The sequence below is a fragment of the Emys orbicularis genome, chromosome 8 (genome assembly GCF_028017835.1).
Source record: "Emys orbicularis isolate rEmyOrb1 chromosome 8, rEmyOrb1.hap1, whole genome shotgun sequence".
Lineage (NCBI taxonomy): Eukaryota > Metazoa > Chordata > Testudines > Emydidae > Emys > Emys orbicularis.
The window spans coordinates 57,628,214-57,650,733 of NC_088690.1; the positions used below are offsets into that span (position 1 = coordinate 57,628,214).

Consider the following 22,520-nt stretch of genomic DNA (forward strand, 5'->3'; position numbering starts at 1 on the left):
TCTTGGCAGAGGGCAGATGATCGTGCTCTGCCTTGCCTGTTGATGTAGAACATCAAGGCTGTGTTGTCCTTGAGGACTCTGACCCCTCTGCCAGATAGGTGAGGTAGGAAGACCGCGCATGCTCTGCGCACCACCCTGAGCTCTTTCATGTTTATGTGTAGCGTTGACTCCTTTGGGGACCACATACCTTGCGTCTGGAGGGTGCTGAGGTGCGCCCTCCCCCAGCCAAGGTCTGAGGCATCCAAAACCAACTCTACTGAGTGAGAAGTGCTGACAAAGGGAACTCCTTCCAGGACTTTCCCGGGTCGGTCCACCATCGCAGCAAGATAAGTACTGTCGAGGGGATGGTGACGACCTTCTCCAGGTGATCCCTGGACCGGGAGTAGACCGTCACTAGCCATTGCTGCAGGGGTCGCACCCAGAGCCTGGTGTGGCATACCACATATGTAAATGCTGCCATGTGCCCTAGTGTGCGTAGGCAAACCCTGGCCGTGGTCAGGGGAAATGCGGAGACTTCCGCAATGAGGTCCGTCAGTGCCCTGAACTCTCCAGTGGCAGGAACGCCCTGGCACAGGTCTTGTCGAGCACCGCTCCAATAAGTTCTATTCTCTGTACCGGAACTAACTTGGATTTTTTGTTGTTCACCAACAGGCTGAGGTGACGGCACGTGGCTAGCAGCACCGCGAAGTCCCCTTGGACCTGGAGTTGCTCTTGACGAGCCAGTCATCGAGGTACGGGTAGACCTGGATACCCGACATCTGAAGTAAGCCGCCACCACTGACATGCACTTGGTAAATACCCATGGTGCTGTCGGTAGGCCAAACGGAAGGACCATGAACTGACAATGGTCAGGACCTACCGTGAACCAGAGGAAGCATCTGTGTCCCTCGAAGATGACGATGTGGAAATACACATCTTTCAGATCAAGGGCGGCGTACCAGTCTCCCAGATCCAGGGAGGGGATGACGGAGGCCAGGGAGACCATGCAGAACTTCAGTTTTGCTAAGTAGCAGTTCAAGTCCCACAGGTTTAGTATGGGCCGCAGACCGTCCTTGGCCTTGGGGATTAAAAAGTATCAGGAATAGAACCCCTTGTTCCTGTACTCCACTGGAACTACCTCCACTGCACCGAGCTGTAGTAGACCCTCTACCTCCTGTATGAGAAGATTCTCATGAGAGGGGTCCCTGAAGAGGGATGGGGGGGTGAACAGAGGGGGTAGAAAGTAATTGAAGGGTTTAACACTGTGCCACCGTATTGAGAACCCATCGGTCTGAAATTACAAACGCCCACGCAGGGAGGAAGGAAGAAAGGCGTTGGCAAACAGAGGGGAGGAAGGATCCGGGGAACAGTCCGGTAGGTTGGCCTCGGGCGTACCCTCAAAATGGGTGCTTGCCTGTCTGCTTACTGCAGGTTGAGCCCACCTGGGATGTAGACGGGGGTTGGTGGCCAGGGCACCTCTTGTAGCCCCTGGATCTTTTGTGGGGAGACTCCTGGTGAGGGTGGCTCCCCTGGCTCTGAGGCTGCTGCGGCTTAAACCACTTGCAGGCAGGGCCGGGGACGTACAGGCCCAGTGTTTTTAGGGTTGTACAGGAATCTTTCAGGACACGGAGCTTAATGTCTGTCTGTTCTGTGAACAGGGCATGCCCCTCGAAAGGAAGGTCTTGCATTGACTGCTGAGCCTCCGAGGAAAGACCAGAGAAGAGCAGCCACAAAGCCCTGCGCAACGAGATGGCCAATGCCATGGTACGGGCGGCAGTGTCCACCGCGTCCGATGCTGCCTGGAGAGCTGCTCTGGCTGCAGTCGAGCCCTCGTCCAGAATCGCCCGGAACTCCTTTCTAGAAGCCTCAGGAAGGGCGTTCTCAAACTTGGTCATGGCCTGCCACATATTAAAATCATAGCAGCCTAGTAAGGGCTGATGGTTGGCCACTCGCAACTGTAGACTGGAGGATGAATAAATATTACACCCAAACAAGTCTAGTCTCCTTGAGTCTTTATTTTTAGAGGTAGCCCCCGGCTGACCCTGTATCTCCCTGTGGTTGACCGCCTCTACCACTAGGGAATTGGGAGCAAGGTGTGTATAAAGGTACCCGTGACCCTTAGATGGCACAAAGTACTTGTGCGCCACCCTCTTGGAGATCGGAGGCAAGGAGGAGAGGATTTGCCAGAGGGCATTTGTAATTTTAGAGACCCCCTCATGTAGGGGCAAAGCTTCCCTGGCCAGGGCCACGGGGCAGAGAACATTAAAGAGGGAGTCTGCAGGTTCCTGTAACTTGTCTGCCTGGAGGCCCTGGTTGGCGGTGACCCTCTTTAGCAGCTCCTGATGCACCTTAGCATCATCCTGGGGCACCGGTGGAGGGGGCCCCACTATGGCCTCGTCTGGTGACGACAAGGAGGAAGCCGGTACCAAGGGGTCCTCCGCACCCCTAGGTAGTCTGGGGGCTTGCTCGCCCACTTCCTCCTGTGCCTGTGGGTGCCTTCAGACGAAGCCTCTTGAGTGGGTGGGGGGCGGAAGAGGGTGGTAGCCGGGCTCTCCGAAGCTCCGGACACCGAGCGGGCGGCCTGGGAGGGCTGAGTGAAGCCCCATGGGTACCACTGTGCCGGCCACAGAGCCTGAGGCCATGGGTCCGGCTGCGGTGCCGCCGACGTAGTCTGCACCGTAGGTGCCAGAGCCTGTCCTGCTGCCAGGGAACCTTGCTCCAAACCTGAGCCAGAGCCCGAACGGTCACTCCCCTGCGACCAGGACGGGGCTGATTGGTGGCTCTGTCCTGATTGGTACCGGTCGCCCCTCCCAGAGTTGGATCTGGCTGACCTCGAAAAGCACTTGGATCAGGGCCTCGGTGACCGGTGATGCTAGGTGGATCCACGATGGCACCTGGGCTGGCGTTCTACGCCTCACACTTGAGGAGCGGGCGCGGGATGTGGAGCGGGATCAGGAACTAGAGCAGGCTTGGCGTCGTGAAGATGTAGCCGCACGTGCTGCCGCCACCCTGGGGGATTGGCAACGGTCCGGAGAACGGTACAGTTGGTCTCTCGACCTGTCCCTGGAGCGGTACCGGTGCCACGGAGATTCCGGGAGCCAACTCCGAAACTCCTGCCAGGAGGTGCGTTCCTTCAGAGGTCTGCGCCCGGTTACTGGCGAGCCACGCCTCGAGCCTCTCTGCCCTTGTCCTAGGTCTGGAGACCAGATGGGGCTATGAACCTTCTGCCCATCACGGTCAGAAGCATGTCAGCTACGAGAAGATGATCATTGGTGGGATGTCCCCCGTGACGGGGAGCACTGCCAGAAAGGTGGAGACTGTGATGGTCCCAATGTGGGTTTATCCTGGGACCGGGACCCCGCAGGTGCCGGAATGGGTGGCACCAGGAGGTACATAATGTCCTGCGTCGCTTGGAGGGCCTCTGCCGTGGACAGCACCCGGAGCTGACGAGGACCTCCGCCGCTATCCAGGGTAGCCGGCGAGGAGCGGGCTGGGCTACACTGCTCGACCTGAGCTGGGGCCCGGGATCCCCAAGCGGGTGAAGAGGCACCCGAGACAGGGCCTTGGTCCACCCCAGACTTGTCCTTTCCCTTGCAGGAAACTGGAGACCTTCCTCGCCCTGTCTTCCTGGGATTCTTGGCTGGAGCCACAGAAGGAGACTGGTACCGGCTCGTAGACGGTACCGGCGGGGCGCTGCACACCAAGGTCACAGTGCTCTGCGCTGAATCGGACTGCTGCTCCGGCATCGGGGTAAGGGCATACTCCATCAGGAGCACCTTCAAACGAATGTCAAGCTCCTTCTTCGTCCTGGGCTTGAAGGACTTGCAGATTTTGCACTTGTCACTAATGTGACTTCGCCCACGCACCGTAAACACCTATTATGTGGATCGCTAAAGGGCCTGGGCCCTTTACAGCAATTGCAGGGTTTAAAGCCTGGGGACCGGGGCATGCCCAAGGCAAAGTCCCTTTAGGGACCTACTAAGTCTCTAACCTAACAAACAGGTTGAACTAAACTAGAGGGAAACTATATACAGTAATATTTGCAAGAGGCAAATGAGTTCGAATGAATGAAACGCAACAGCTCTAGCTGAAGCGGACAAGTTCCATGCACCGTCACTGGCGGCAAGAAGGAACTGAGGGTGGAGAGGGCCGGTGGTGCCCTATATGCTGCAGCATACACGTGCCACTCCAGGGGGCACCAGAGCCAGTCCCCCACAGATACTGCTGAGGGAAAAGCTTCCGGCACCGGTGCATGTGGCGAGCACACACCCCTAAGTTGAATGGACGTGAGCAATCACTTGAAGAAGAACTTAGTTATCACAAGGGCAGCACAGAAACGGCTGCGGGGGCAGCTGAAGTAGTGGTCTCTGTTTTAGGTGCCTTGTTACAAGAGGATTAGTAAAGACAATTGGACACAGTCCTGAAGCAGATAAAAGGTCTATGGTGTTATGTACAAGGCCATGTGGAGAGGTTAGGAGAGCCAGGTTGGCTGCATTCATTAGGAAAGAGGCGCAAAAGAGGGCAAGAATTAGAGGGGCATACAATCCTGAGGACTTCTAGAGAAACAAAATCAGTTCAGGAAGGGAGTGCGCCAGGAGAAGAGAAGGATGGATTGGGCATGAGAGGCATTTAAACTAAACGCTTGACTTACACAGAGGGTAAGCTACTAATGTGCCAAAGGCAGCAAGAGGAGCTGTGCATGTACATGCACTGAGAATAAGAGCAAGGCTTTGAGCAGAAAACAAGATTGCAGAGCACAAAGGCTAGTGAGATAGGCAGGGGGACAGAGATGTGCTGCAGTCTCAATATTCCTAAATGAACAATAGGCTAAGAGGCAGAGAGGCACATTCCCTATCAAGCTCAAGCTGTGTGTAGGAGGAATATGTATATCTTATCTGTACATTAGCTCAATCTCTCATATGTGCGTGCATCACAGAGTGAGAGCCACACACACAAGAGAGCAACACACTAAGATCCAGCATTCACCCTGATCTTCCCATGCTATTGCAGGACATTGTGTGGGAGACGGCTAAATAATTCTAACAGGCAGCTCCTATTTAAATGCTTCAAAGGAACGGAAAAACCCCCTCAAGGCTTTCTGTGGGAGAAAATCTCATTCCACCTCCTAGTCAGTTCTGCGTGGGCAGCCATCACTACAGTTAAGCCTGTAATCCCATTTATACCCTGAGACACCACTGGTGTCCAAGAAAATTTTCCGTCTTAAATCCCAGGAAGGTGGATTCTGCCACTCCCTTCCAGGGAAGAGAATTCCAGACACTGAAGAGCTTCTTAGAAGGAGGAAGAACAAAGCCCCTTTGTGGATTTAACTTACTATCTCTTTGTTTTCCTGCCGTGTTTGTTTTACCCAGTCCTCTGCAATCCCCACACACACTCAACTGCTTATTCCCTCCCAGAAAAGCCCTGTGTCTTATATACATGGACTAGGACCCTTCTAAAGTTTGGATAGGCCGTATTGTGTCTTTTGCCGCCATAGGCTTAGTTTAGCAACTCTGCTGACAAAATACACATTCAAACTAAGGGCACCTCTGCATCCAGGCAGCAGAGTTTGCATGATGTGCTGCTCTCCAGTCACTGGGGTTTGCTATTCCCAGATCTCCCCGTGATACATGCCTTTCTACAAACTTCTGTATGGGCTAGACAAAATGGGACATAAACATCCCTGCTGTCAGCAGAAATTACACCAGGGATAGAATAATAGAATATCAGGGTTGGAAGGGACCTCATCTAGTCTAACCCCCTGCTCAAAACAGGACCAATCCCCAACTAAATCCTCAAATGGCCCCCTCAAGAATTGAGCTCACAACCCTGGGTTTAGCAGGCCAATGCTCAAACCACTGAGCTATCCCCATCTGGCCCAGTTGTTTCTAATCCATACCTTAAAACCCATACGTAAAACCCCAACCCCACAAGACACACTGGTCGCAACACCACCTGAGACGCTGTCAGTATCTAACATTTGACAGTAACAGCTCCCTTACAAAGAAACAACCTCAAAACTCTGGCAGCTTCATCAGCGCATCAAGGAACCTGCTCCACAAATGTGTAAGGCACAAAATCCCCTGTGTCATCATCGCACAACCCCCTCTCCTGCTCTCCAGTGAAGCAGCACGGCTAATGCAATTATCGCTCCACTCACAGGAGGCTGCACGTGTTATTGAATTCCAGCCCTTGCCGAGCGCAGTGAAGCACATCTACAGTCATGGCACTGCAGCTGCAATCTTCAATGAAGTTTCGCATATGCAGTGACTGCAGGTCTGTTTGTTCCACTAGGACTGGGACTGGGGATAAATTGTGCCATGAAATGTGCTCATGGTGTGCTGGTTGCAGGAAGGGGTGGGGGAGGAAATGATGTGTAGGGCTGACTCTGATCCCACCCACTTTTCCAAAAGCCCCACCCTCAACTGAAGGTTCCTTAGAGCCAGCACAGGGGACAGGTCTTTGCCATTTAACCAGCTCTTTGCAACATGTCACAAATCCAACCACCGATGAGTGCAAAGTCGCACGTGCCTCTCTAATTAATTAGTTTTTCCTCCTTCTCAAAGGTACCCAGATGTGCAGTGGAACCAGAACTGAGTCCAGCCTGCGCTCACCCGTAATTGTACATCCTACCACTAACGAGCAGCCCCGTTTCCATCATCAGCCCAAACAGGAGACCTTGGAGCACAGAGAGCTCCACAGCCAGGAAAAACACACTTCTGCTTCTCCAACCTGCGGAGCTCCCAAGAGCACAGTGCACCACTGCAGCCTCACTCACATTGTACAGCACTGTGGTCCACCCTTCCATGGTAATGCACTGGAAGACGGTCAACACAGCAAAGAGGATGTTGTCAAACTGAGTGATCCCGTCGTTGGGACCAATCCACTCCTTGCACTCGTAACCCGAGGGGCATCCCTGCACCCCACATGGATGTGGGGGATCCAGTTCTTCCAGTTCACCTGCAATCACAAAAAAACAGTGCCCGGAGGGCACAGAGATCAGGGACGGGCGGAGGAGAAGATGCAGAGAAGCAGACAGAGCCCAGCCCGGATAGCCAGTGGAAGGCGAGGTGGGACGAGCATCCAGCTGTGTTATTAAAGCTTTCACATATGGGGGGACATTAGGTCACTGGAATGTTCATGGAATCCTGACCTGCAGTACCATGATTTTCCAGTCCCCCCGATTTACTCCCACACTTTCTGACCCTCAATGCTCTGCCAATACATCTCGGGCTTGACCTGAAGCACTTCTTGCTACTGCAGCCCCAGAGCCCACATGCCTCTTTTAATGCACCTCACTCCTGACCTGAAACAATGCTGGGCCTTCTGGATTTGGCACCTCCTGAGCAGGGATGGCTGGTTGTGTTGACATATGTCAGTATGTTTTGTCCCATTCCCCCCCAAACCTTGGGCTGTGAACTCCTTGGGGGAGGGACCTCTCCCTTCTTGCCTGTCTAGAAAGCAGCTAGTACACAGTGGGCACAACTAATAATAATAAAGAGGCGGCTTTTCTTCTCTGTATTGAAGTATTGTCAACCCTCATGACTTCGTGGCGAGTCTCATGATGCTTGGTGTTTTCCTTAAAGCCCCAGCTCCTGGAATCCTGTGATTACTTGAGCATCTCAGGGTTTTTTTGTAAAGCAAGTTTCTAGCCCTTATAACTGTGAAGAAAATCTTGAAAATGTGACTCAAGTGAACCCAAGAGGGTGAAAAACCCAAAGCAAGTAGAATCCACATTGTATTATTATTCTTATTTTAAATAAATGATTTGTATGCCACTCTCATGATTTCTGAGTCCTTATTCATGATTTTTGGAACACTTACAGTTGCCCATGCTAAGTCTCAGGAATGGGAACCCTCTCTCTTTAAATGACATCAGCTGGTATTGGATGTGAAGACAAGACAGATATTGGGGATGGTTTTGACTGATAGAAACCACTCATAACAACATCAGTCACTGGGCCTCAGAGCACATGTGGGCCCATTATGGTCCTTGGGCCCTTTAAGAGCTGGCATTCCGGGAAACATAGTTCTCTAGGAAGGACTGAGAGTCCAGAGGTCACGTGACCAGAGAATCAGCTTTTGGGAACTATATTAAGGGATAGCCTGAGGGCAATATGGGGAAAGAGGAGGGCTGAGCCTGGAAGGGCTGTTGAGAGGGGATTGAGTTGCTTTGTTCTTAGCTGGATTTTACTTTGTTACGCCCTGAGGAAAGAGACTAGAAGTAGGGTTACCATCCGTCTGTATTTCCCCGGACATGTCCGGCTTTTGCGTCTCTAAATAGCCATCCAGGAGGAATTGGTAACAAGGTTAAAATGTCCGGGTTTTTTTTCTCCCTCGCCTCCCTCCCTCCCTTCCATGCAGAGTGCGGCTGCTGATTGGGCAGCTCGGCCGATTAAACCGCTCCCATTGGCCTCCAGCAGGCAGAGCCCGCCCCTGCTCCCCCCTCCCTCTGTCTGCAGCCCTGTGTAACGCACAAACCAACCCACCGGGCAGCGTGTTTTGCAAACACGTGGAGCCAGAATGGTAAGGGGAGTCCGGTGGGGGGGGCAGTCAGGGAGCGGGGGAGTATTGGATGGGTCCCCGGACTCCACCTGCCACCTCCCCTCCGCGCGTCCCCGCCCCCCCCCCGTGGACACCCTCCCCTCCCTGCCTGCCTCTCCCTTCCCTGCTTGTATTGCCAGAGCCAGCAGCAACTGCTGTCTGCTGCCCCCGGGTCCTAGCGTCCCCCATCCATTAATGGGAAGACAGGCTGCCCTTACCCTGCCCTTCCACCCTAGCCCTGAGTCTCTCCAACGCCCCAAACCCCTCAGCCCCAGTCCTCATCCCCCCGCACCCTAATCCTCTGCTCCATCCCTGAGCCCCCTCCTGCATCATGAACCCCTCATCCTCAGACCCACAGCCCTCACCCCTGCATCCCCTCCTATCCCCAAATTCCCTCCCAAACCCCCTCCCCCCTTCCCACACACCCCCTCCTGCCCTCAAACTCCCTCCCAAAGCCTGTACCCCCTCCCTTTGCACCGCCTCCCACCCCCAAACTCCATCCCAGAGCCTGAACCCCTCACCCCCTCCTGCACACCCACCCCCTGCCCCAGCCCAGAGCCTGCACCCAGCACCCAAACTCTATCCCAGAACCTGCACTCTGCACCCCTCCTGCACCCTAATCCCCAGCCCAGGACCTGCACCCCAGACCTCCTCCCCCCACCCAACCCCCCTCCCAGAGCCTTAGGCAGGTGGGGGTGGGTGGGTTCTGGGCACCACCAAAATTTCTACAACCCTGCCACCCATGCGAGTGGATAAGGGTCGGGGCAGTCAGGGGACAGGTAGGGTCCTGGGGGGCAGTTAGGGTGGGGGGTTCTCAGCAGGGGGCAGTCAGGGGACAAGAAGCAGGGGGGGTTGGGGTTCTGAGGGGGGCAGTCAGGGGGTGGGAAGTGGGAGGGAGTGGGTGGGGGCGGGGCTAGGGCGGAGCTTCCCCCCCCCCAGTATCCTCTTTTTTGATTGTGGAAATATGGTAACCCTACTAGAAGTGACTTATAATTGTTTGTATTTACCATCCCTGGCTGGTGAAGCTGCCCATTATCTCACAGTAAGGTTATCCTTGGCTGGAATCTATTACAAAACCAACCCATCTCTCCATCCCCACTGGAGAGCGGGCCAGAAAATGGGAAATATAGTCAAGACAAATCTGTTTTGGCTGACATTTTTCTAACCGTGAACGTTTGCAACCAGCTCTACCTTACTGCCACCCTCCCTGGCTGATAGCAGGCTCACGGAGAGGACGACAGAGTGTGGCGTTCAGTAAAAGAAGAGAGGAAATCACTGAGCCCAGAGCTCCAACAGGAACATAGCAGCGAGAACAGGGAGTGACCCCTGAGACCGCCTGACTCTGATTCCAGCGGGCATTGTGTGGAAATGGAATTTCTCCCCACCATGCACCAGGGACTAGCAGCTCAGTCTTTTCTCAGCCATTGTCATCGTGTGGTGACAGTTGTGTGTTACAGTCTTAAGTGTCAATGCCACCATGCCACCTGCATCCCGCAGCATGGCTTATGCCTTGCTGCAGCCTGAACCAGACAAGCTGGGGTTCAGCGTGGCAAGGCCACAGAGTGGCTCATGCACAGTAAACCAACTCATCGGAGCTGAGAAGGGCATCGCTCACAACAGCTTGCCATGCACAACAGACAGAGTGGGATGGCATCCTGCCTACCTGAATTATTCGTGTAGCAAGCTCGGTGCAGTTTCCCGCTGTAGAACTCCAGGCCGATGATGGCGAACATCAGAATAGCGAAAAAGAGCAGGAGGCCTATCTGGAGAAGGGGCACCATGGCCTTCATGATGGACTTCAACACGATCTGTAAGCCTGGGGAAGAGGAGAGAGGACACAGCTCACTGACCCTCCCACCACCTTGCCCAGTGAACAGCAGAGACGACATCTCTCCCTCTCCCTACAGGAGAGGAGGATGGTGAGCTACAGAGATGGTGAAGGATCAGTAATCTGCCAAATGGGACCAGGCAAAGCACAGAGTGAAGAAACCTTTGCCAAATAGGCTTGGGAATTTGAATATAGTCTCCTCCCATTTGCCACTCCCATAACCGCCCAGCATCGACTTCTGGGTTTTTGGCAACTTTTTTCTCTCCACTGCAGCTCTCTCTGGGCATATTCCGCCTATGGAATTTCCACTGAGATCTACAGACTTCTGCTCCAGGAGCAAGGGTAGAATGGGCGATAGAGAATGCAGGGAGGATCAGAGAGGAGAACTTTTCCCTTAGAAGAGCAGCATGAGCTAGTGGACAGGACAATGGATTCAGGATGGGTTCTATTCCTGGCAGTGCTTGCTGCATGACCACAGGCAAGTCAGTTCACCTGTGTTTGCCTCAGTTTACCCTCAACCCCATGTTTGTATTGTTTATTTAGATTGAAAGCTCTTCAGGGCAAGGATAGTCTCTTACTTTGTATTGTGCAGAACCCAGCACAATGGAGCCCTGATTTAAGGTGGAGACTCAAGGTGCTACCATATAAAAACATCCGCTACTCGTTCGGATTTGCCTCCCGAGTGGCAACTCCAAGGTAAACAGGTAGGACCACATTTCAAAGTCCCGCCGCAACGGATGAAAAATCACCCAATAGCCACTGCAAAAGCACACCTGCATGCAACTGTTTGTGAAAGAAAATCAAGAAACTGCACGCACAGCCGCCAGTGTCCATGTGCAGATATCTAGTTTGTGCATCCAAATGCACGCATTTGTGCATGTACAACAGGTAAGTGCACATCCTACATGGCTCCCATGCTGTGTGTGGCCTTTGACTGCTTCCCTCTACACTGCCCACCCGTGCATTCACTTTGGATAACAATGGGGGAAAGCCATCGGGAGCACAAAGAGTTTTGCCAAGTACCTTGCAGAAAGGGAGGTTAAGAATTTTCCCCACCTGACTTTGACAGGGCAAGAGGAGTGCTGACGGCAGTGCCAGGAGCTAGGCATGCTGTGGGCCAAATGCAACAGTGTATGTTCTCCACACCCAGCTCTGTCACAGCACCTCGCTCCTGACCTGTTCTCCCATTTCAGGGCTCTCCTGAGCAGGGACCACAAGTGCTGGCTTGCTGTCAAATTCATATTTTAAAGAGTGGATTTTGTCCTGGTGAAAAGTGCCAGACTGAGATGGGAAAGATGAGGGGCACAGAAAATCTCTCCCACTATTGCCCTGCAACTGCGCGACCATCTTTGAGGAAGAGATGAGAGGCTCAGTCTCTGTGACTACAAAGCTCCCGGCCTCTCTCTTGAGGCTGTCAAGAGAACCACTCGCGGGAGGGTGGATCCTGTGACATGGCCCTCTGTGCACTAGGATCTGGGCCAGGACCATCTTACATAGACCACTGACCAGCTCTCAGATGGAAATTGACTTATACAGTATGCAGGGGAGAGAGGCCACCCGGTAGGGTGACCAGATGAGGGGAAGAAAATATTGGGACACTTGGTGGGGGGGGGGGGGGGGGGGGGGGAGAGAGCAAAAAAAAAAAAACCCCAGTAGTGCTGCCGGTGGATATCGGGACAAATTGTGTCCCGACCAAAGATCGGTCGGGACGCGGGACAGACACCGAAATATCAGGATGGTCCCGATTTTATCGGGACGTCTGGTCACCCTACCACCCGGTGAGCAAGAGGTGGAAGGCGTCATATCCCATGACAAATCCCTGCGACCATAAACCAAGTCACATCCAGTCCCATTGAGGCCATTCTGCTCGTGACCAAATTCCTTGCTTCCCAGAGGTCTCTCGTCAGAAGGGGGAGCCTCAGGCACTTACTCACAGTCCCCCTCCCTGCCCCCGTCCCACCCCTGTTTATTAACCCAGCAAGCTGTACATTCAGGGCCCAGGACGGGGGTGGATCAGGGGCACCAATAGACTGATTCCTTTACTTATCCCACTGTGTAAAGGGAGGGAGAGAGGAAATACCTAACCACAGCCCTGGAGGAATCCACCCGCTGCCTTCTGGGATGGGAGTGGAATTAGAGTCTCTGGCCTTTGTGAATCCTGGGATTCCCAGTTGTGCTCCACCAAAGAGCATTCAGCCTTGTTCTAGATCAGGGCTTCCTGGGGCAGAAGGGACAGGGGGAGGCAAAAGGGGCAATTTCCCCAGCCCTCCCCCAGCTTGAGAGGGCCACCAAACCATGGGGCGCTGTGACTTGGTGTGAGGGGTCACTGAGCCACTCAGGTTTGGCCTGGTGACCCTTGTTTGGCCCAGCAGCCCCGCCATCACAACAGTGGGGCAGCAGGGCCAAACCTTGTGTGCCAGGTCGCAACGCCCAGCATGGGGAGCCAGGCCCATCCCCACAGCATGGGAACCAAGCCACTTCTGCGGGTTGAGAGCAGGGCGTGCTCACTCTAACACCACCACTACACTCCCACCCCCCCACAGCATCCCCTCAGTGGTAATTTTTTGGAAAGGGCGGGAGCTTAGTTTCAGAATTTACCCCTGGCCCCCCAAACACCTCTGTGTGGCCCCTGATCTAGATGCAGGGGTGGGCCCCAAATCTTTGCACGCTGAGTTTACCCCTCTCCCTTCCACATCAACAATGGCACCTCTCCTGTAGAAAGCTAGGAGAGGGTGCACTCCTCCCTGTTGGAAAATATTGCTGGTGAAATCATGGTCCCTCTGAAGTCCATGGGAGTTTTACCGTTGACTTCCATAAGGCCAGGATTTCACCCTCTGTCTCCAGTGGTGGCATGAGTGCTTCCCAAGCCCGAGGGACATACACAACTCATGTGCTCCGCCAAAGAGTAGGAGACCGAACTTACTGGGAATGCCTGAGACGAGCTTCAGAGGCCTGAGCACACGCACCGCCCTCAGGGTCCGCAGGTCCACATGGGTGTTGAAGTGAGTTCCAGCCGTGGCGAGGATGCTGCAGCCAGACAACGAGAAAGTGGAGTTATTAGCCACAGAGACCTGGCAGTGCGAACGTGCCCGCGAGAGGGAGGCATCGTGACTAGGCCATCACAGACAAGGCATCTGACAGCCTGAACTGGCGCACCTTACCCTCCGGTGAGTCAGCAGCAATTGCTGGGGTCTAAACTTAGCAGTGTTTACAGAGTGATAAAGACAATAACTAAAACAAACACCCTGGTGCCAGGATCTGCATTCCCAGCCGGAGTGCAGTGCCATGCAACCCACCCCACATTGCACCAGGTGAGGAGTCACACTCAGCCTTTGGCTTAGGTCCTCAGCGTTGGCCGGTCAGCATCAGGTGCAGCTCAGGAACGGGGTGGGGATGTTAAACCAACTTCATGTCTCCCTGCTCCTGGAGCCGCTGAGCATCAGTTGGGTCCCAAGACACAACTCAGAGCAGCCTCAAGGCTGACTTAAGTTAGCCCCCCAAATTCATTAAGACAGGCAAGAGATCGTCCAGACATAGCAGTTCCCTGACCACACCCCCTACACCAAGAACAAGGAGGGGTGGCCCAGCAGCTGCCAGCACTACATCACAAAGGGAATGCATAGGGCGCCAATTAAGTCTGTTTTTTCACTAGCAGACCAACCCCAGGTGGCTGCTGGAGCAAGGATCAGGCCCTCGATCAGTGCCAGGAGTCACACGCAGTCTCTGAGTTCAGTGGGCCCAACCAGCCATACACTAGAGCACAACATGTGCCTGATTCACTGCTGCTTTTCAGCTCATGCAGCCATTTACATCTGTGCAAAGTGTGCGCAAAACACCCCCAAATCAGACAGGTAATGTTGGACACCCGCTTTGCACAGAAGCAAGTGATCACAGTGCATGGCCATGGAGAACCAGGCCCCGCGATTCACGCCCAGCTGCTTTAACCATTAGCAATGCTATGTAATTATGCTCTGGGTTTTTAGACTGCCGGGATGGTGCTCTTCAGATCTGTACTTTGTCTTCTTGGGATCAATTTAATCTCTCTCCAGGGCACTATCAGTCTGGAGCAGAGACAGCACTCAGAAGCTCAGAGTCTTTGCCGGGTGGTTAGCGACACGTCTCAGGATTAATGCTCCGAAGGCTCAAGGTACCAGGCTCCCTGAACCTGGCAGTGCCACAGAACAGCAGGACAAGGATGGAGAGGAGACTTAAGAATTAAAATGTAATCAGCAATCAGGGTGGGCAGGGGAAGCAACAACTGGGATGGGTTCCTTCTGCAGGGAAGTTATATACCCACCCGGCCTCAGCTGTGTTGACCCCAGATGGCACGCTCCGCACGGGTGTGACTGGCAGTGCCAGGCTGGATCGTGGGTGCTGCGTGTCACAAGGCAAGATGGAGGGCCAGGCTGGAATTAGACTTTCACAGGTAGGCAAGAGGAGGTGGTGGGGATTCCCTCTTGAGCAACCCCACCCAAGGGTCAACCACAACAGTAGTGCTGGAAAGCCAGGACTGCTCAGCCCTGGCTCCTGCTGGCTGAGGGCACCTAGGGGCAGAGCTGGGGTCCTGACAGACATAGAGCTCACAAGGCTGCCCAGGATGTTTTAGAAGGAGGAGGGAGGCAAGCAGGGAAGACAGATGGAGAGTGGGGCAGGAGGAGGCAGTGACCTCAGAGCTGTTTGCAGCAATCCAAAAACTGGGTCATTGTTCCACTAATTCACCTAATTACAGGCCAGAGCAGCTCTGTGCTAGGTCTCTTGTGTGCTGCGCAATTAGCAATCTTCTCTCTCTCTCTCTCTTCTCTCCCCCCCCCCCCCCCATGTACAGTAGGTACAAACCTACCCCCTTCAGTAACCAGAGTTCTGTTTCCTAGGATACACAGACAGGAGAAATGATCTAACATCATCAAAATAGCTCATTGCATCTGATTTTTCTCCCTTTCTGTTTATCATACTGGATTCGAAAGGGGTGACAAGCACCAGGAGAAAAATCTGAGCCAGGCGCCTGCTTAATCTGGGAGATGGCTGCAGCGGTGGTGTTCTGGTCCGACAGTCTCATGCCTGGCCACCTAATCCCACAATATCCCATCCAGAATCATGGTAAGATCCATAGGCTCCTACCACATGCGTGGCTGAACAAAGGATCCCCTTACCCTCCCACAACCAGAACCCGGCTTCAGCTGCTCCATCAGGGGCCAGACATGCTGCATGTGGCCCCAGGCTAGAGACAGCCTCCCCTTCCCACCCTGGGGGTGGGTGCACTTCTGCTGTCATGACTAGTCCTCCTCCCCTCCAAACACGCCCCAGGGAGGGAATTTGGATGAGAAACCAGGCAGCCGTGAAAAGGGAAGATCTGGTGGAACACAGGGAGCCTCAGGGAGGGTGTCGTAGGAGAAAAATGGGAGGAGAGGACATGGAGTAGCGAAAGGCAGGACTTGACACCAGAGTTGCGGAGCGAGGGAGAAAGCCCAAGGAGCAGTGGGGAGGGATCAGGTAGCAGACCTTGCCACAGGGGCAAAATGAGGAGGAAGACAGGAACAGAAAAATGAGTAGCAAGAGGGGACAAAGGGAAAACAGAGTGGGAAGCAGGTGGGAACTGGGAGTGAAGGAGAGAGCAAAGGGGTTGGCTTCAGGCTACAGAGAAATGAGCCACCAAGAAACTTTGTCTCCCCATGTTAGACTTGTCCATCCCTGCATCTCCTGCCCAAGGAAACTTCTGCCCCCCAAACACGTCCCGCAGCCATTCCCAGACTTCTCCACTAGCACTCCCTCCTCGCCATGTAACCCCAGCCATCCCCACCATGCCTGACCGACACAGCCTTTAGTCCACTCCCAAAGCACCCTATCGCGCTCTGCCCGATGCTCCCCCTTCAGCCGCCATCAACAGGCCTTATTGGCCCAGATCCTTCTCTGGACTTCCCCACTGTGCCCTACCCATGGAGTCTCTCCTGCCGCTGGGGTCTCCCACAATGCCTCCCTAGCACCTCCCGCTCTGCCCTAGAGGCTCCACAGCAAAGGCGTACGAAGGCCATTTTAAAAAACCTGAAGAGGATTCTAATGTTATGGTTTCCAGAAAACCTTGATAGCAAACAAACGAGAGAGACTGGAAAACATCCGGTCTAGACTGCTCAGAGAAGGGAGCTGGAACAAAGCCAGGGAGGTGGCAAATAGCCAGGCAGCTTCTGATGAGGATGGCATGTGTGTGTTTAATGGGCCTTGCTTTCCAACCTCCCACAGTCATAGTGGTGACATGCTGCATTATGCAGAGGCCTGGACCTGGCAGAGATGTGGCCAGCTGTTGCTCTTTGGGTGGTTATGGGCTCCCCTCATCCTCTAGAGGAGGAGGTGGGTTTGCACTGTGAGTCCTTGCTTTAAAGCCCAGAGAACTAAGAGGTTTGGGACCTGCACCTCTCCTCTGATCCAATACTCCTACAGAAAGAGGAGTTTCTTAGAGGGTGTTTCCTGGAGAGGTCCTCACCCCGTGCACTCACCTCCCCTGATCCACAACAGCTCCACTCTGTTGGCATGCTGGTAGCCTCCTCCCCTCCCCCCCCCCCACAGGTATTTGAGAAAGGAAGGGCATGACAGGAGCTGAGGTCGGATACAGTTTGGGGTTCATTTCATCTCTGCTTGGCTATTTTCCAGTTTGAAGGGGACGGGAGCTGCTGGCTTTTGCCTGTTTTGACACTGTGCGTTTAGCCCCCAGTTCAGCAAGGCACCTATGCACGTACCTTATTTTAAGTGAGTCGCCACATTGACTACAATTAGACACAGGTGTAAATATCTCACTGAATGGGGGCCTTAATTAAGTCAAGGGTGCCTAGAAGCCCAGGATGGCTGCTTTGTTAAACTGGCTGTAAAGTCAAAATCAATAGACATTGTAAGTTGTGGTTGCACTGTAGTACAGTATCTAGGAGGGGGCAGGCAGAGAAGCTGAGATTTCTCCCCTTCCTTTGACTGGAAACTAGAGCCCAGGCAGTCACGGCTGGCTCTCCACTTCTCCTGCAGAAGGAATTCTAGTGTTACACTCTGGCCAACTTATCATGCATTTTAGAGCTGTACCAAATCCATGCTTTAGGTTGCAGGGGTACCGAAGAACCTTTCCTTCAGCCTCACATGCCTGCAACTTTTGGGGTCCGAATGAGCCTCAAATGTCCAAGCAAAACCCAATGTGAAACCACCAAGTTTGATACAGTTTTACACCTAAACTATCTGAACCTGCATCCCAGTAGACAAAGACGCAGCCTCGGTGACACCCACCTGTCGGCTGGACAACAGCAGTGTGATATACCTGGGCAGGAAGCCCGCAGTGCTTAGGGAATTCCAGTGCTACTGAACACTGCGGTGCATCTCGTCATCAACACAGGCCACCATGAGCACATCAAACCTGTCCTCTGCTCCCTACGCCGACTTCCCATAGAACATGAAATCAAGTTCAAGGGTCTTATCTGCAGGGTTCTCAGCAGCTTTGTCCCAGGGTATCTAAAAGACCATCTATATCATGGGGCACAATGGAACTCTTTGCCACAAGGGTAAAGCTAGTCTGGGCAGGAACCAGAACTTCCTCAGGGACCAGTCTGAGACTGTGACTTGAACTCACCCAGGAACAAAGGACCATGGCAAACCTCCCCACTTTGTGCTCCCAGCACAAAGTGCATTTCTTTCCCCGGCCTTCTCTAACAGAAACACTATTGGAAGGCACTCAGATACTACAGGGATGAGTGCAGTATAAGAACCTATATAGAATACTTTTGACACAAAGCCGTAAATTAACCCCAATTTATTTGAAGCATTGGGGACCTTTAGATGAGCCTTCTCTGAGGAAACCCTGTATCAGGATGATACACACTGCTCTCAATTAGTGACTAAGAGAGGGATTCTCTTATGGCAATGTGAAATACTCACTGTCCCCACTTGGGAGTGTGGGGCCCATGGATCATTTCAGAGCAGGCTTGAACAGATTATTTAAGCAAGACACCTGATGTGCCGAGTAGCAGACAGCTCTGAAATCTGCTTGCAATCGAAAGGATCACCCTGGGTATTTTTCCTTCTAGGGTCTGACTGTCAGAAAGATGAGCTTGCACTACACACACAAAAGCAGAGAGTCGACACCCAATGGAGTATGCAACTGCCCTTGCACAGACTTTGATATTCACAACAGGTGCCACTTAAGAGTAAAGAAATGATTGGATCTCTCAGATAAATTGCTGAACAGGCTCTTGAGCATCCATTCCAGCATGCAAGCGTATACTTGTCTCCAAACCCATGGATCCCCATCTCAACACCCCCAAACTCTGGAGAAGTTTCTGACCCATTTCTGAAGACCATCTCTAATTATTAGTAGCGCACTCAAATAGGAATATTCCTTTGCATGTCTGTAACCCCTTCCATCTGAGGATCTCACAGCACTTTACATAAATGAATGAATTAAGCTTCCCAGCACCCCTGCAAAGCAGAGAAAGGTTCTTACCCCTATTTTCCAGTTGAGGAAACAGAGGCAGAGAGAGACTTTGGTTGAGATGTTCAGTACCAGGTGAAGAATTGACCCCCACCCAGTCTAAAATCAGAGAAGGCACATGGACCAGGACTGACACAGAGATCCATGTGGTTGTTACCACCAGAGGAGGTGGTATTTAGACATTTCTTAAAGGAGGTGAGGAATGGGGTGTGGCAACCATTAACCAGGGAGCTGTTCCAAGCACGAAGGAGGCACTGAGTCCAAAGTGGGTCCAAGGCACCTCTCAATCTGCCACGCCCGAGGTGGGATGCAACATGTGGCAGACTCAAATGAGGGTCAGAAACAAAAATCATTCAGGGTACTTCAAATGTTGCAGGATTCTTCTCTGGGTATAAATAATGATTTCTAGATCCTCCACTTCATGGTTCTTCGTTTCTGGCACAAATATTATTCAAAAATAAAAGCGAGTAGATGCCAAATGTGTGCAGAATGCAGGAGCTTTGGGACTAAAATGAGTGGCCTCCCTCGGAACACGCACTTTTGAATTAGTCAAAAGCTGGGTGAACCAACCCCCCAGATCCAAACATACTTGAACCTTTGTACCTCTGGCTCATCTCCACTCATTAGGCGGAGACTATTTAGGTCGCATTTGATATTAAGATTCCCTTTGTAAAGGGTTAAGAAATGATTCAGAGACGTCTCAGTAAATGACTAATCAAGACTAGAATACAACACACCACTCGGTTTTTTTAGAACCATAGTTTAGGAACTCCCATAATGTCGTCTACTGAGCTGTGTGTCACCATCTAACACACGCTCAAGTCAAGTATGTTACAACAGGTACAATTTTCATAAGCACTTCAGAGCCAAAGGTATCTTCCTATTTGACAATCCCACTGGGCACCTATCGGCATCTTTAGGCACCTAAATACTTAATACAGTCCTAAAACTTAGGCATTTATAAAAAAATTTACCCAACATCTATTAATCATGTATTAAGCTTTTCAAAACTACTTCTAATTGGAACCTTATTATATAGACTGATCCATATTTGCATGTGTATGCAATTCTGATTTACTGAAAAGAATCTCATCTGTATGACATTTTGTTCTCCATTTCCTACAAATCAAATTACTCAGGGCAAGATCTGAATCTGAAATCATTTGGGAAAAATCCTCTTTGGGTTATTTTTTATTATTTCCTTTTTTCCATGCTAAGCTGCTGCAATGTTACAAAGACAATTTAAAGAGCTCAAGCAATTGTACCAAATACACCAAAATGAAATAAGGAACAAACCTGAGTATAGAAAAACATGGAAACCTGTTTAAGGCAATATAGAAAACAAGCTAGAACTAAGCTGTATATAGACTATCAACCCATGTATTTTGGGATATAAAACAACCAATCACTGCCTGGGGTTAGGAAGGAACTTTCCTTTCCTAGTCTCCCATGGACATCTTGTTGCATAACTTTTCATTACGGGGTTCCTTGCTCCTTCTTCTGAAGCATCTGGTGCTCGTCATTGTTAGAGAGAGATACTAGAGTAGATGGACCATTGGTCTGATCCAGTCTGGCAATTCCAATGTCCTTAGAACAATTTAAATTCTATCTAACAGCTATAATAAACACAATTTATCCAAGGCTGAAGCACCAATAATTATTCCTTATTTTTAGACAGAGACCCAAACTAAAATTATATCTCACAGTCCAAGTTATCTGAAAAAGCTGCCAGATTGGTCTATAAGAATCCCAGTGATCTCATACTTTTCATCACACATACTGACAAAAGAGAGCGAAGGCGTTTTATAGGCCATGCAGGCAAAGGGTTAGTTTTTAACTCCTGAAGAAAAGGAAAAAAAGATTTCAGGTGAGAAAAGAGCAGAGAGAATCTATTTGCATGATGCAAATGAGGGCAGAGGCAGGAGGGGCTAATGAGCAAAGTGCAACTGATTAGGGAGCAATCACAGGCAGAAAAAACACGCCTTGGCAAATCTGATATTTTGTGTGCGCAACTGGGTGATTATTTATTTACAGCATTTCAGTTTAATTAGAAAGCTCCACTCTGTAACTGTGTGCTTGCACATTCTTTGGCCCTGACTCTGATCACCCTCCACCAGTGTAATTCCATCGGGTCGATCTCACCTACTGCAAATTGGCGATGCTCTATGGAAGTCAATGGAGCGACACTGATTTGCACCAGCTGAGGACCTGGCCCCAATGATTTCAGTGCTGTTACTCCTGTTCTATCCCAGGGTGAGGGAGAAAAAAGTCAGGCCCCTTTTGCTTAAGAACAAAAATGTATATAAAAAGTTTCATTGCAACAAAGCTCTCGACCCACCACAAATAAAGCTCTTCCCCTCAATATCCCATTCAAACCACCGGCTTGGGGAAAGACAGAAAAAAATCAGTGTCTCACAAGTGCTCTGAAGATCAACAAATCTGGGCTCTGTGGAAACAAGAAAATTGACTGGAGGCTTGATTCTCCTCTCACTCACACAAGTTCTATTCTGGTGCAAACTGCATCTACTGTACTTCAGTATATTGACACCAAAGTCTGTGAGGTCAGAAGCAGGATCTAAGTGTGCAGCTGTACACACACAAAAACATCCCTGTTCCTGATACCCCACTGCCCTGCACTTGGATAATCATTAACAGCTGTTCAAGTAAGGGCAAATTTCTAATTTGGGAGCATTTCACACCCTATTTGCTTTCATTTTGCACTGGCAGAAATGACTAAACAAAGTGTCAGGCCTCATGTGTCCAGTTGTCAGGGTTCCCTACCCACTCTGAACTCTGGGGTACAGATGTGGGGACCCGCATGAAAGACCCCCTAAATTTATATTCCACCAGCTTAGGTTAAAAACTTCCCGAAGGCACAAATTCCTTTCCTTGTCCTTGGACGGTATTGCTGCCACCACCAAGTGATTTAAACAAACATTCAGGGAGGGGCCACTTGGAGCCCTATCCCCCCCCCCCAAAATATGCCGCCAAGCCCCCTTTCTGGGGGGGGAAGGGGGCTTGAGAATAATATACCAACCAATAGGTTAACAAAGTGAGCACAGACCAAATCCCTGTTTTTTTAGGACACTGAAAATCAATCAGGTTCTTAAAAGAAGAATTTTATTAAAAAAAAAAAAAGTAAAAGAGTCACACCTGCAAAATCAGGATGGAAGATAACTTTACAGGGTAAATAAAAAGATTTAAAACCCAAAGGATTCCCCTCTGACTCTGCTCCCCAGTTACAAAACAGGAATAAAATTACCTCTTAGCATAGGGAAAATTCACAAGCTAAAACAAAACATAATCTAACGCATTTCCTTGCTATTACTTACAATTTCTGTAATTTTAGATGTATTATTTCACGATCTTTTTAGGAGATGTTTTTTCCTGCCCTGGTCCCTCACTCTGTCCGAGAGGGCACACACAAAGAGAGCACAAACAAAACCTTCCCCCCCCCCCGCCCCAGATTTAAAAGTATCTTCTTTCCCCATTGGTCCTTCTGGTCAGGTGCCAACTAGGTTAATTGAACTGATTAACCCCTTACAGGTAAGTGATTCTGTACCTCTGGCCAAGAGGGATTTTATGTTACTGCATACATAAAGGTTGTTACCCTTCCCTTTATATTTATGACACCAGTTTTACTCATTATGCCCACCTGAACAACAAACGTTTTAGTGACGAAAAGCGCCGGTGTGGACAGTGCTTTGTTGGCAGGAG

The 22,520-nt window shown here is 51.3% G+C and overlaps 1 protein-coding gene across 3 annotated transcripts in view; it reads right to left on the bottom strand.

The window, feature by feature from the left end:
• CACNA1E (calcium voltage-gated channel subunit alpha1 E) overlaps positions 1-22,520 on the bottom strand; it is a 210,875-nt gene that overhangs the window by 148,429 nt on the left and 39,926 nt on the right. For all 3 annotated transcript variants that reach the window (XM_065409006.1, XM_065409005.1, XM_065409003.1), the window contains exons 4-6: positions 13,272-13,375; positions 10,184-10,336; positions 6,755-6,936 (exon numbers count right to left, since the gene is read on the bottom strand). In XM_065409006.1, the coding sequence (XP_065265078.1) occupies positions 6,755-6,936; positions 10,184-10,336; positions 13,272-13,375 (439 nt within the window). The remainder of the gene's footprint in view (positions 1-6,754; positions 6,937-10,183; positions 10,337-13,271; positions 13,376-22,520) is intronic.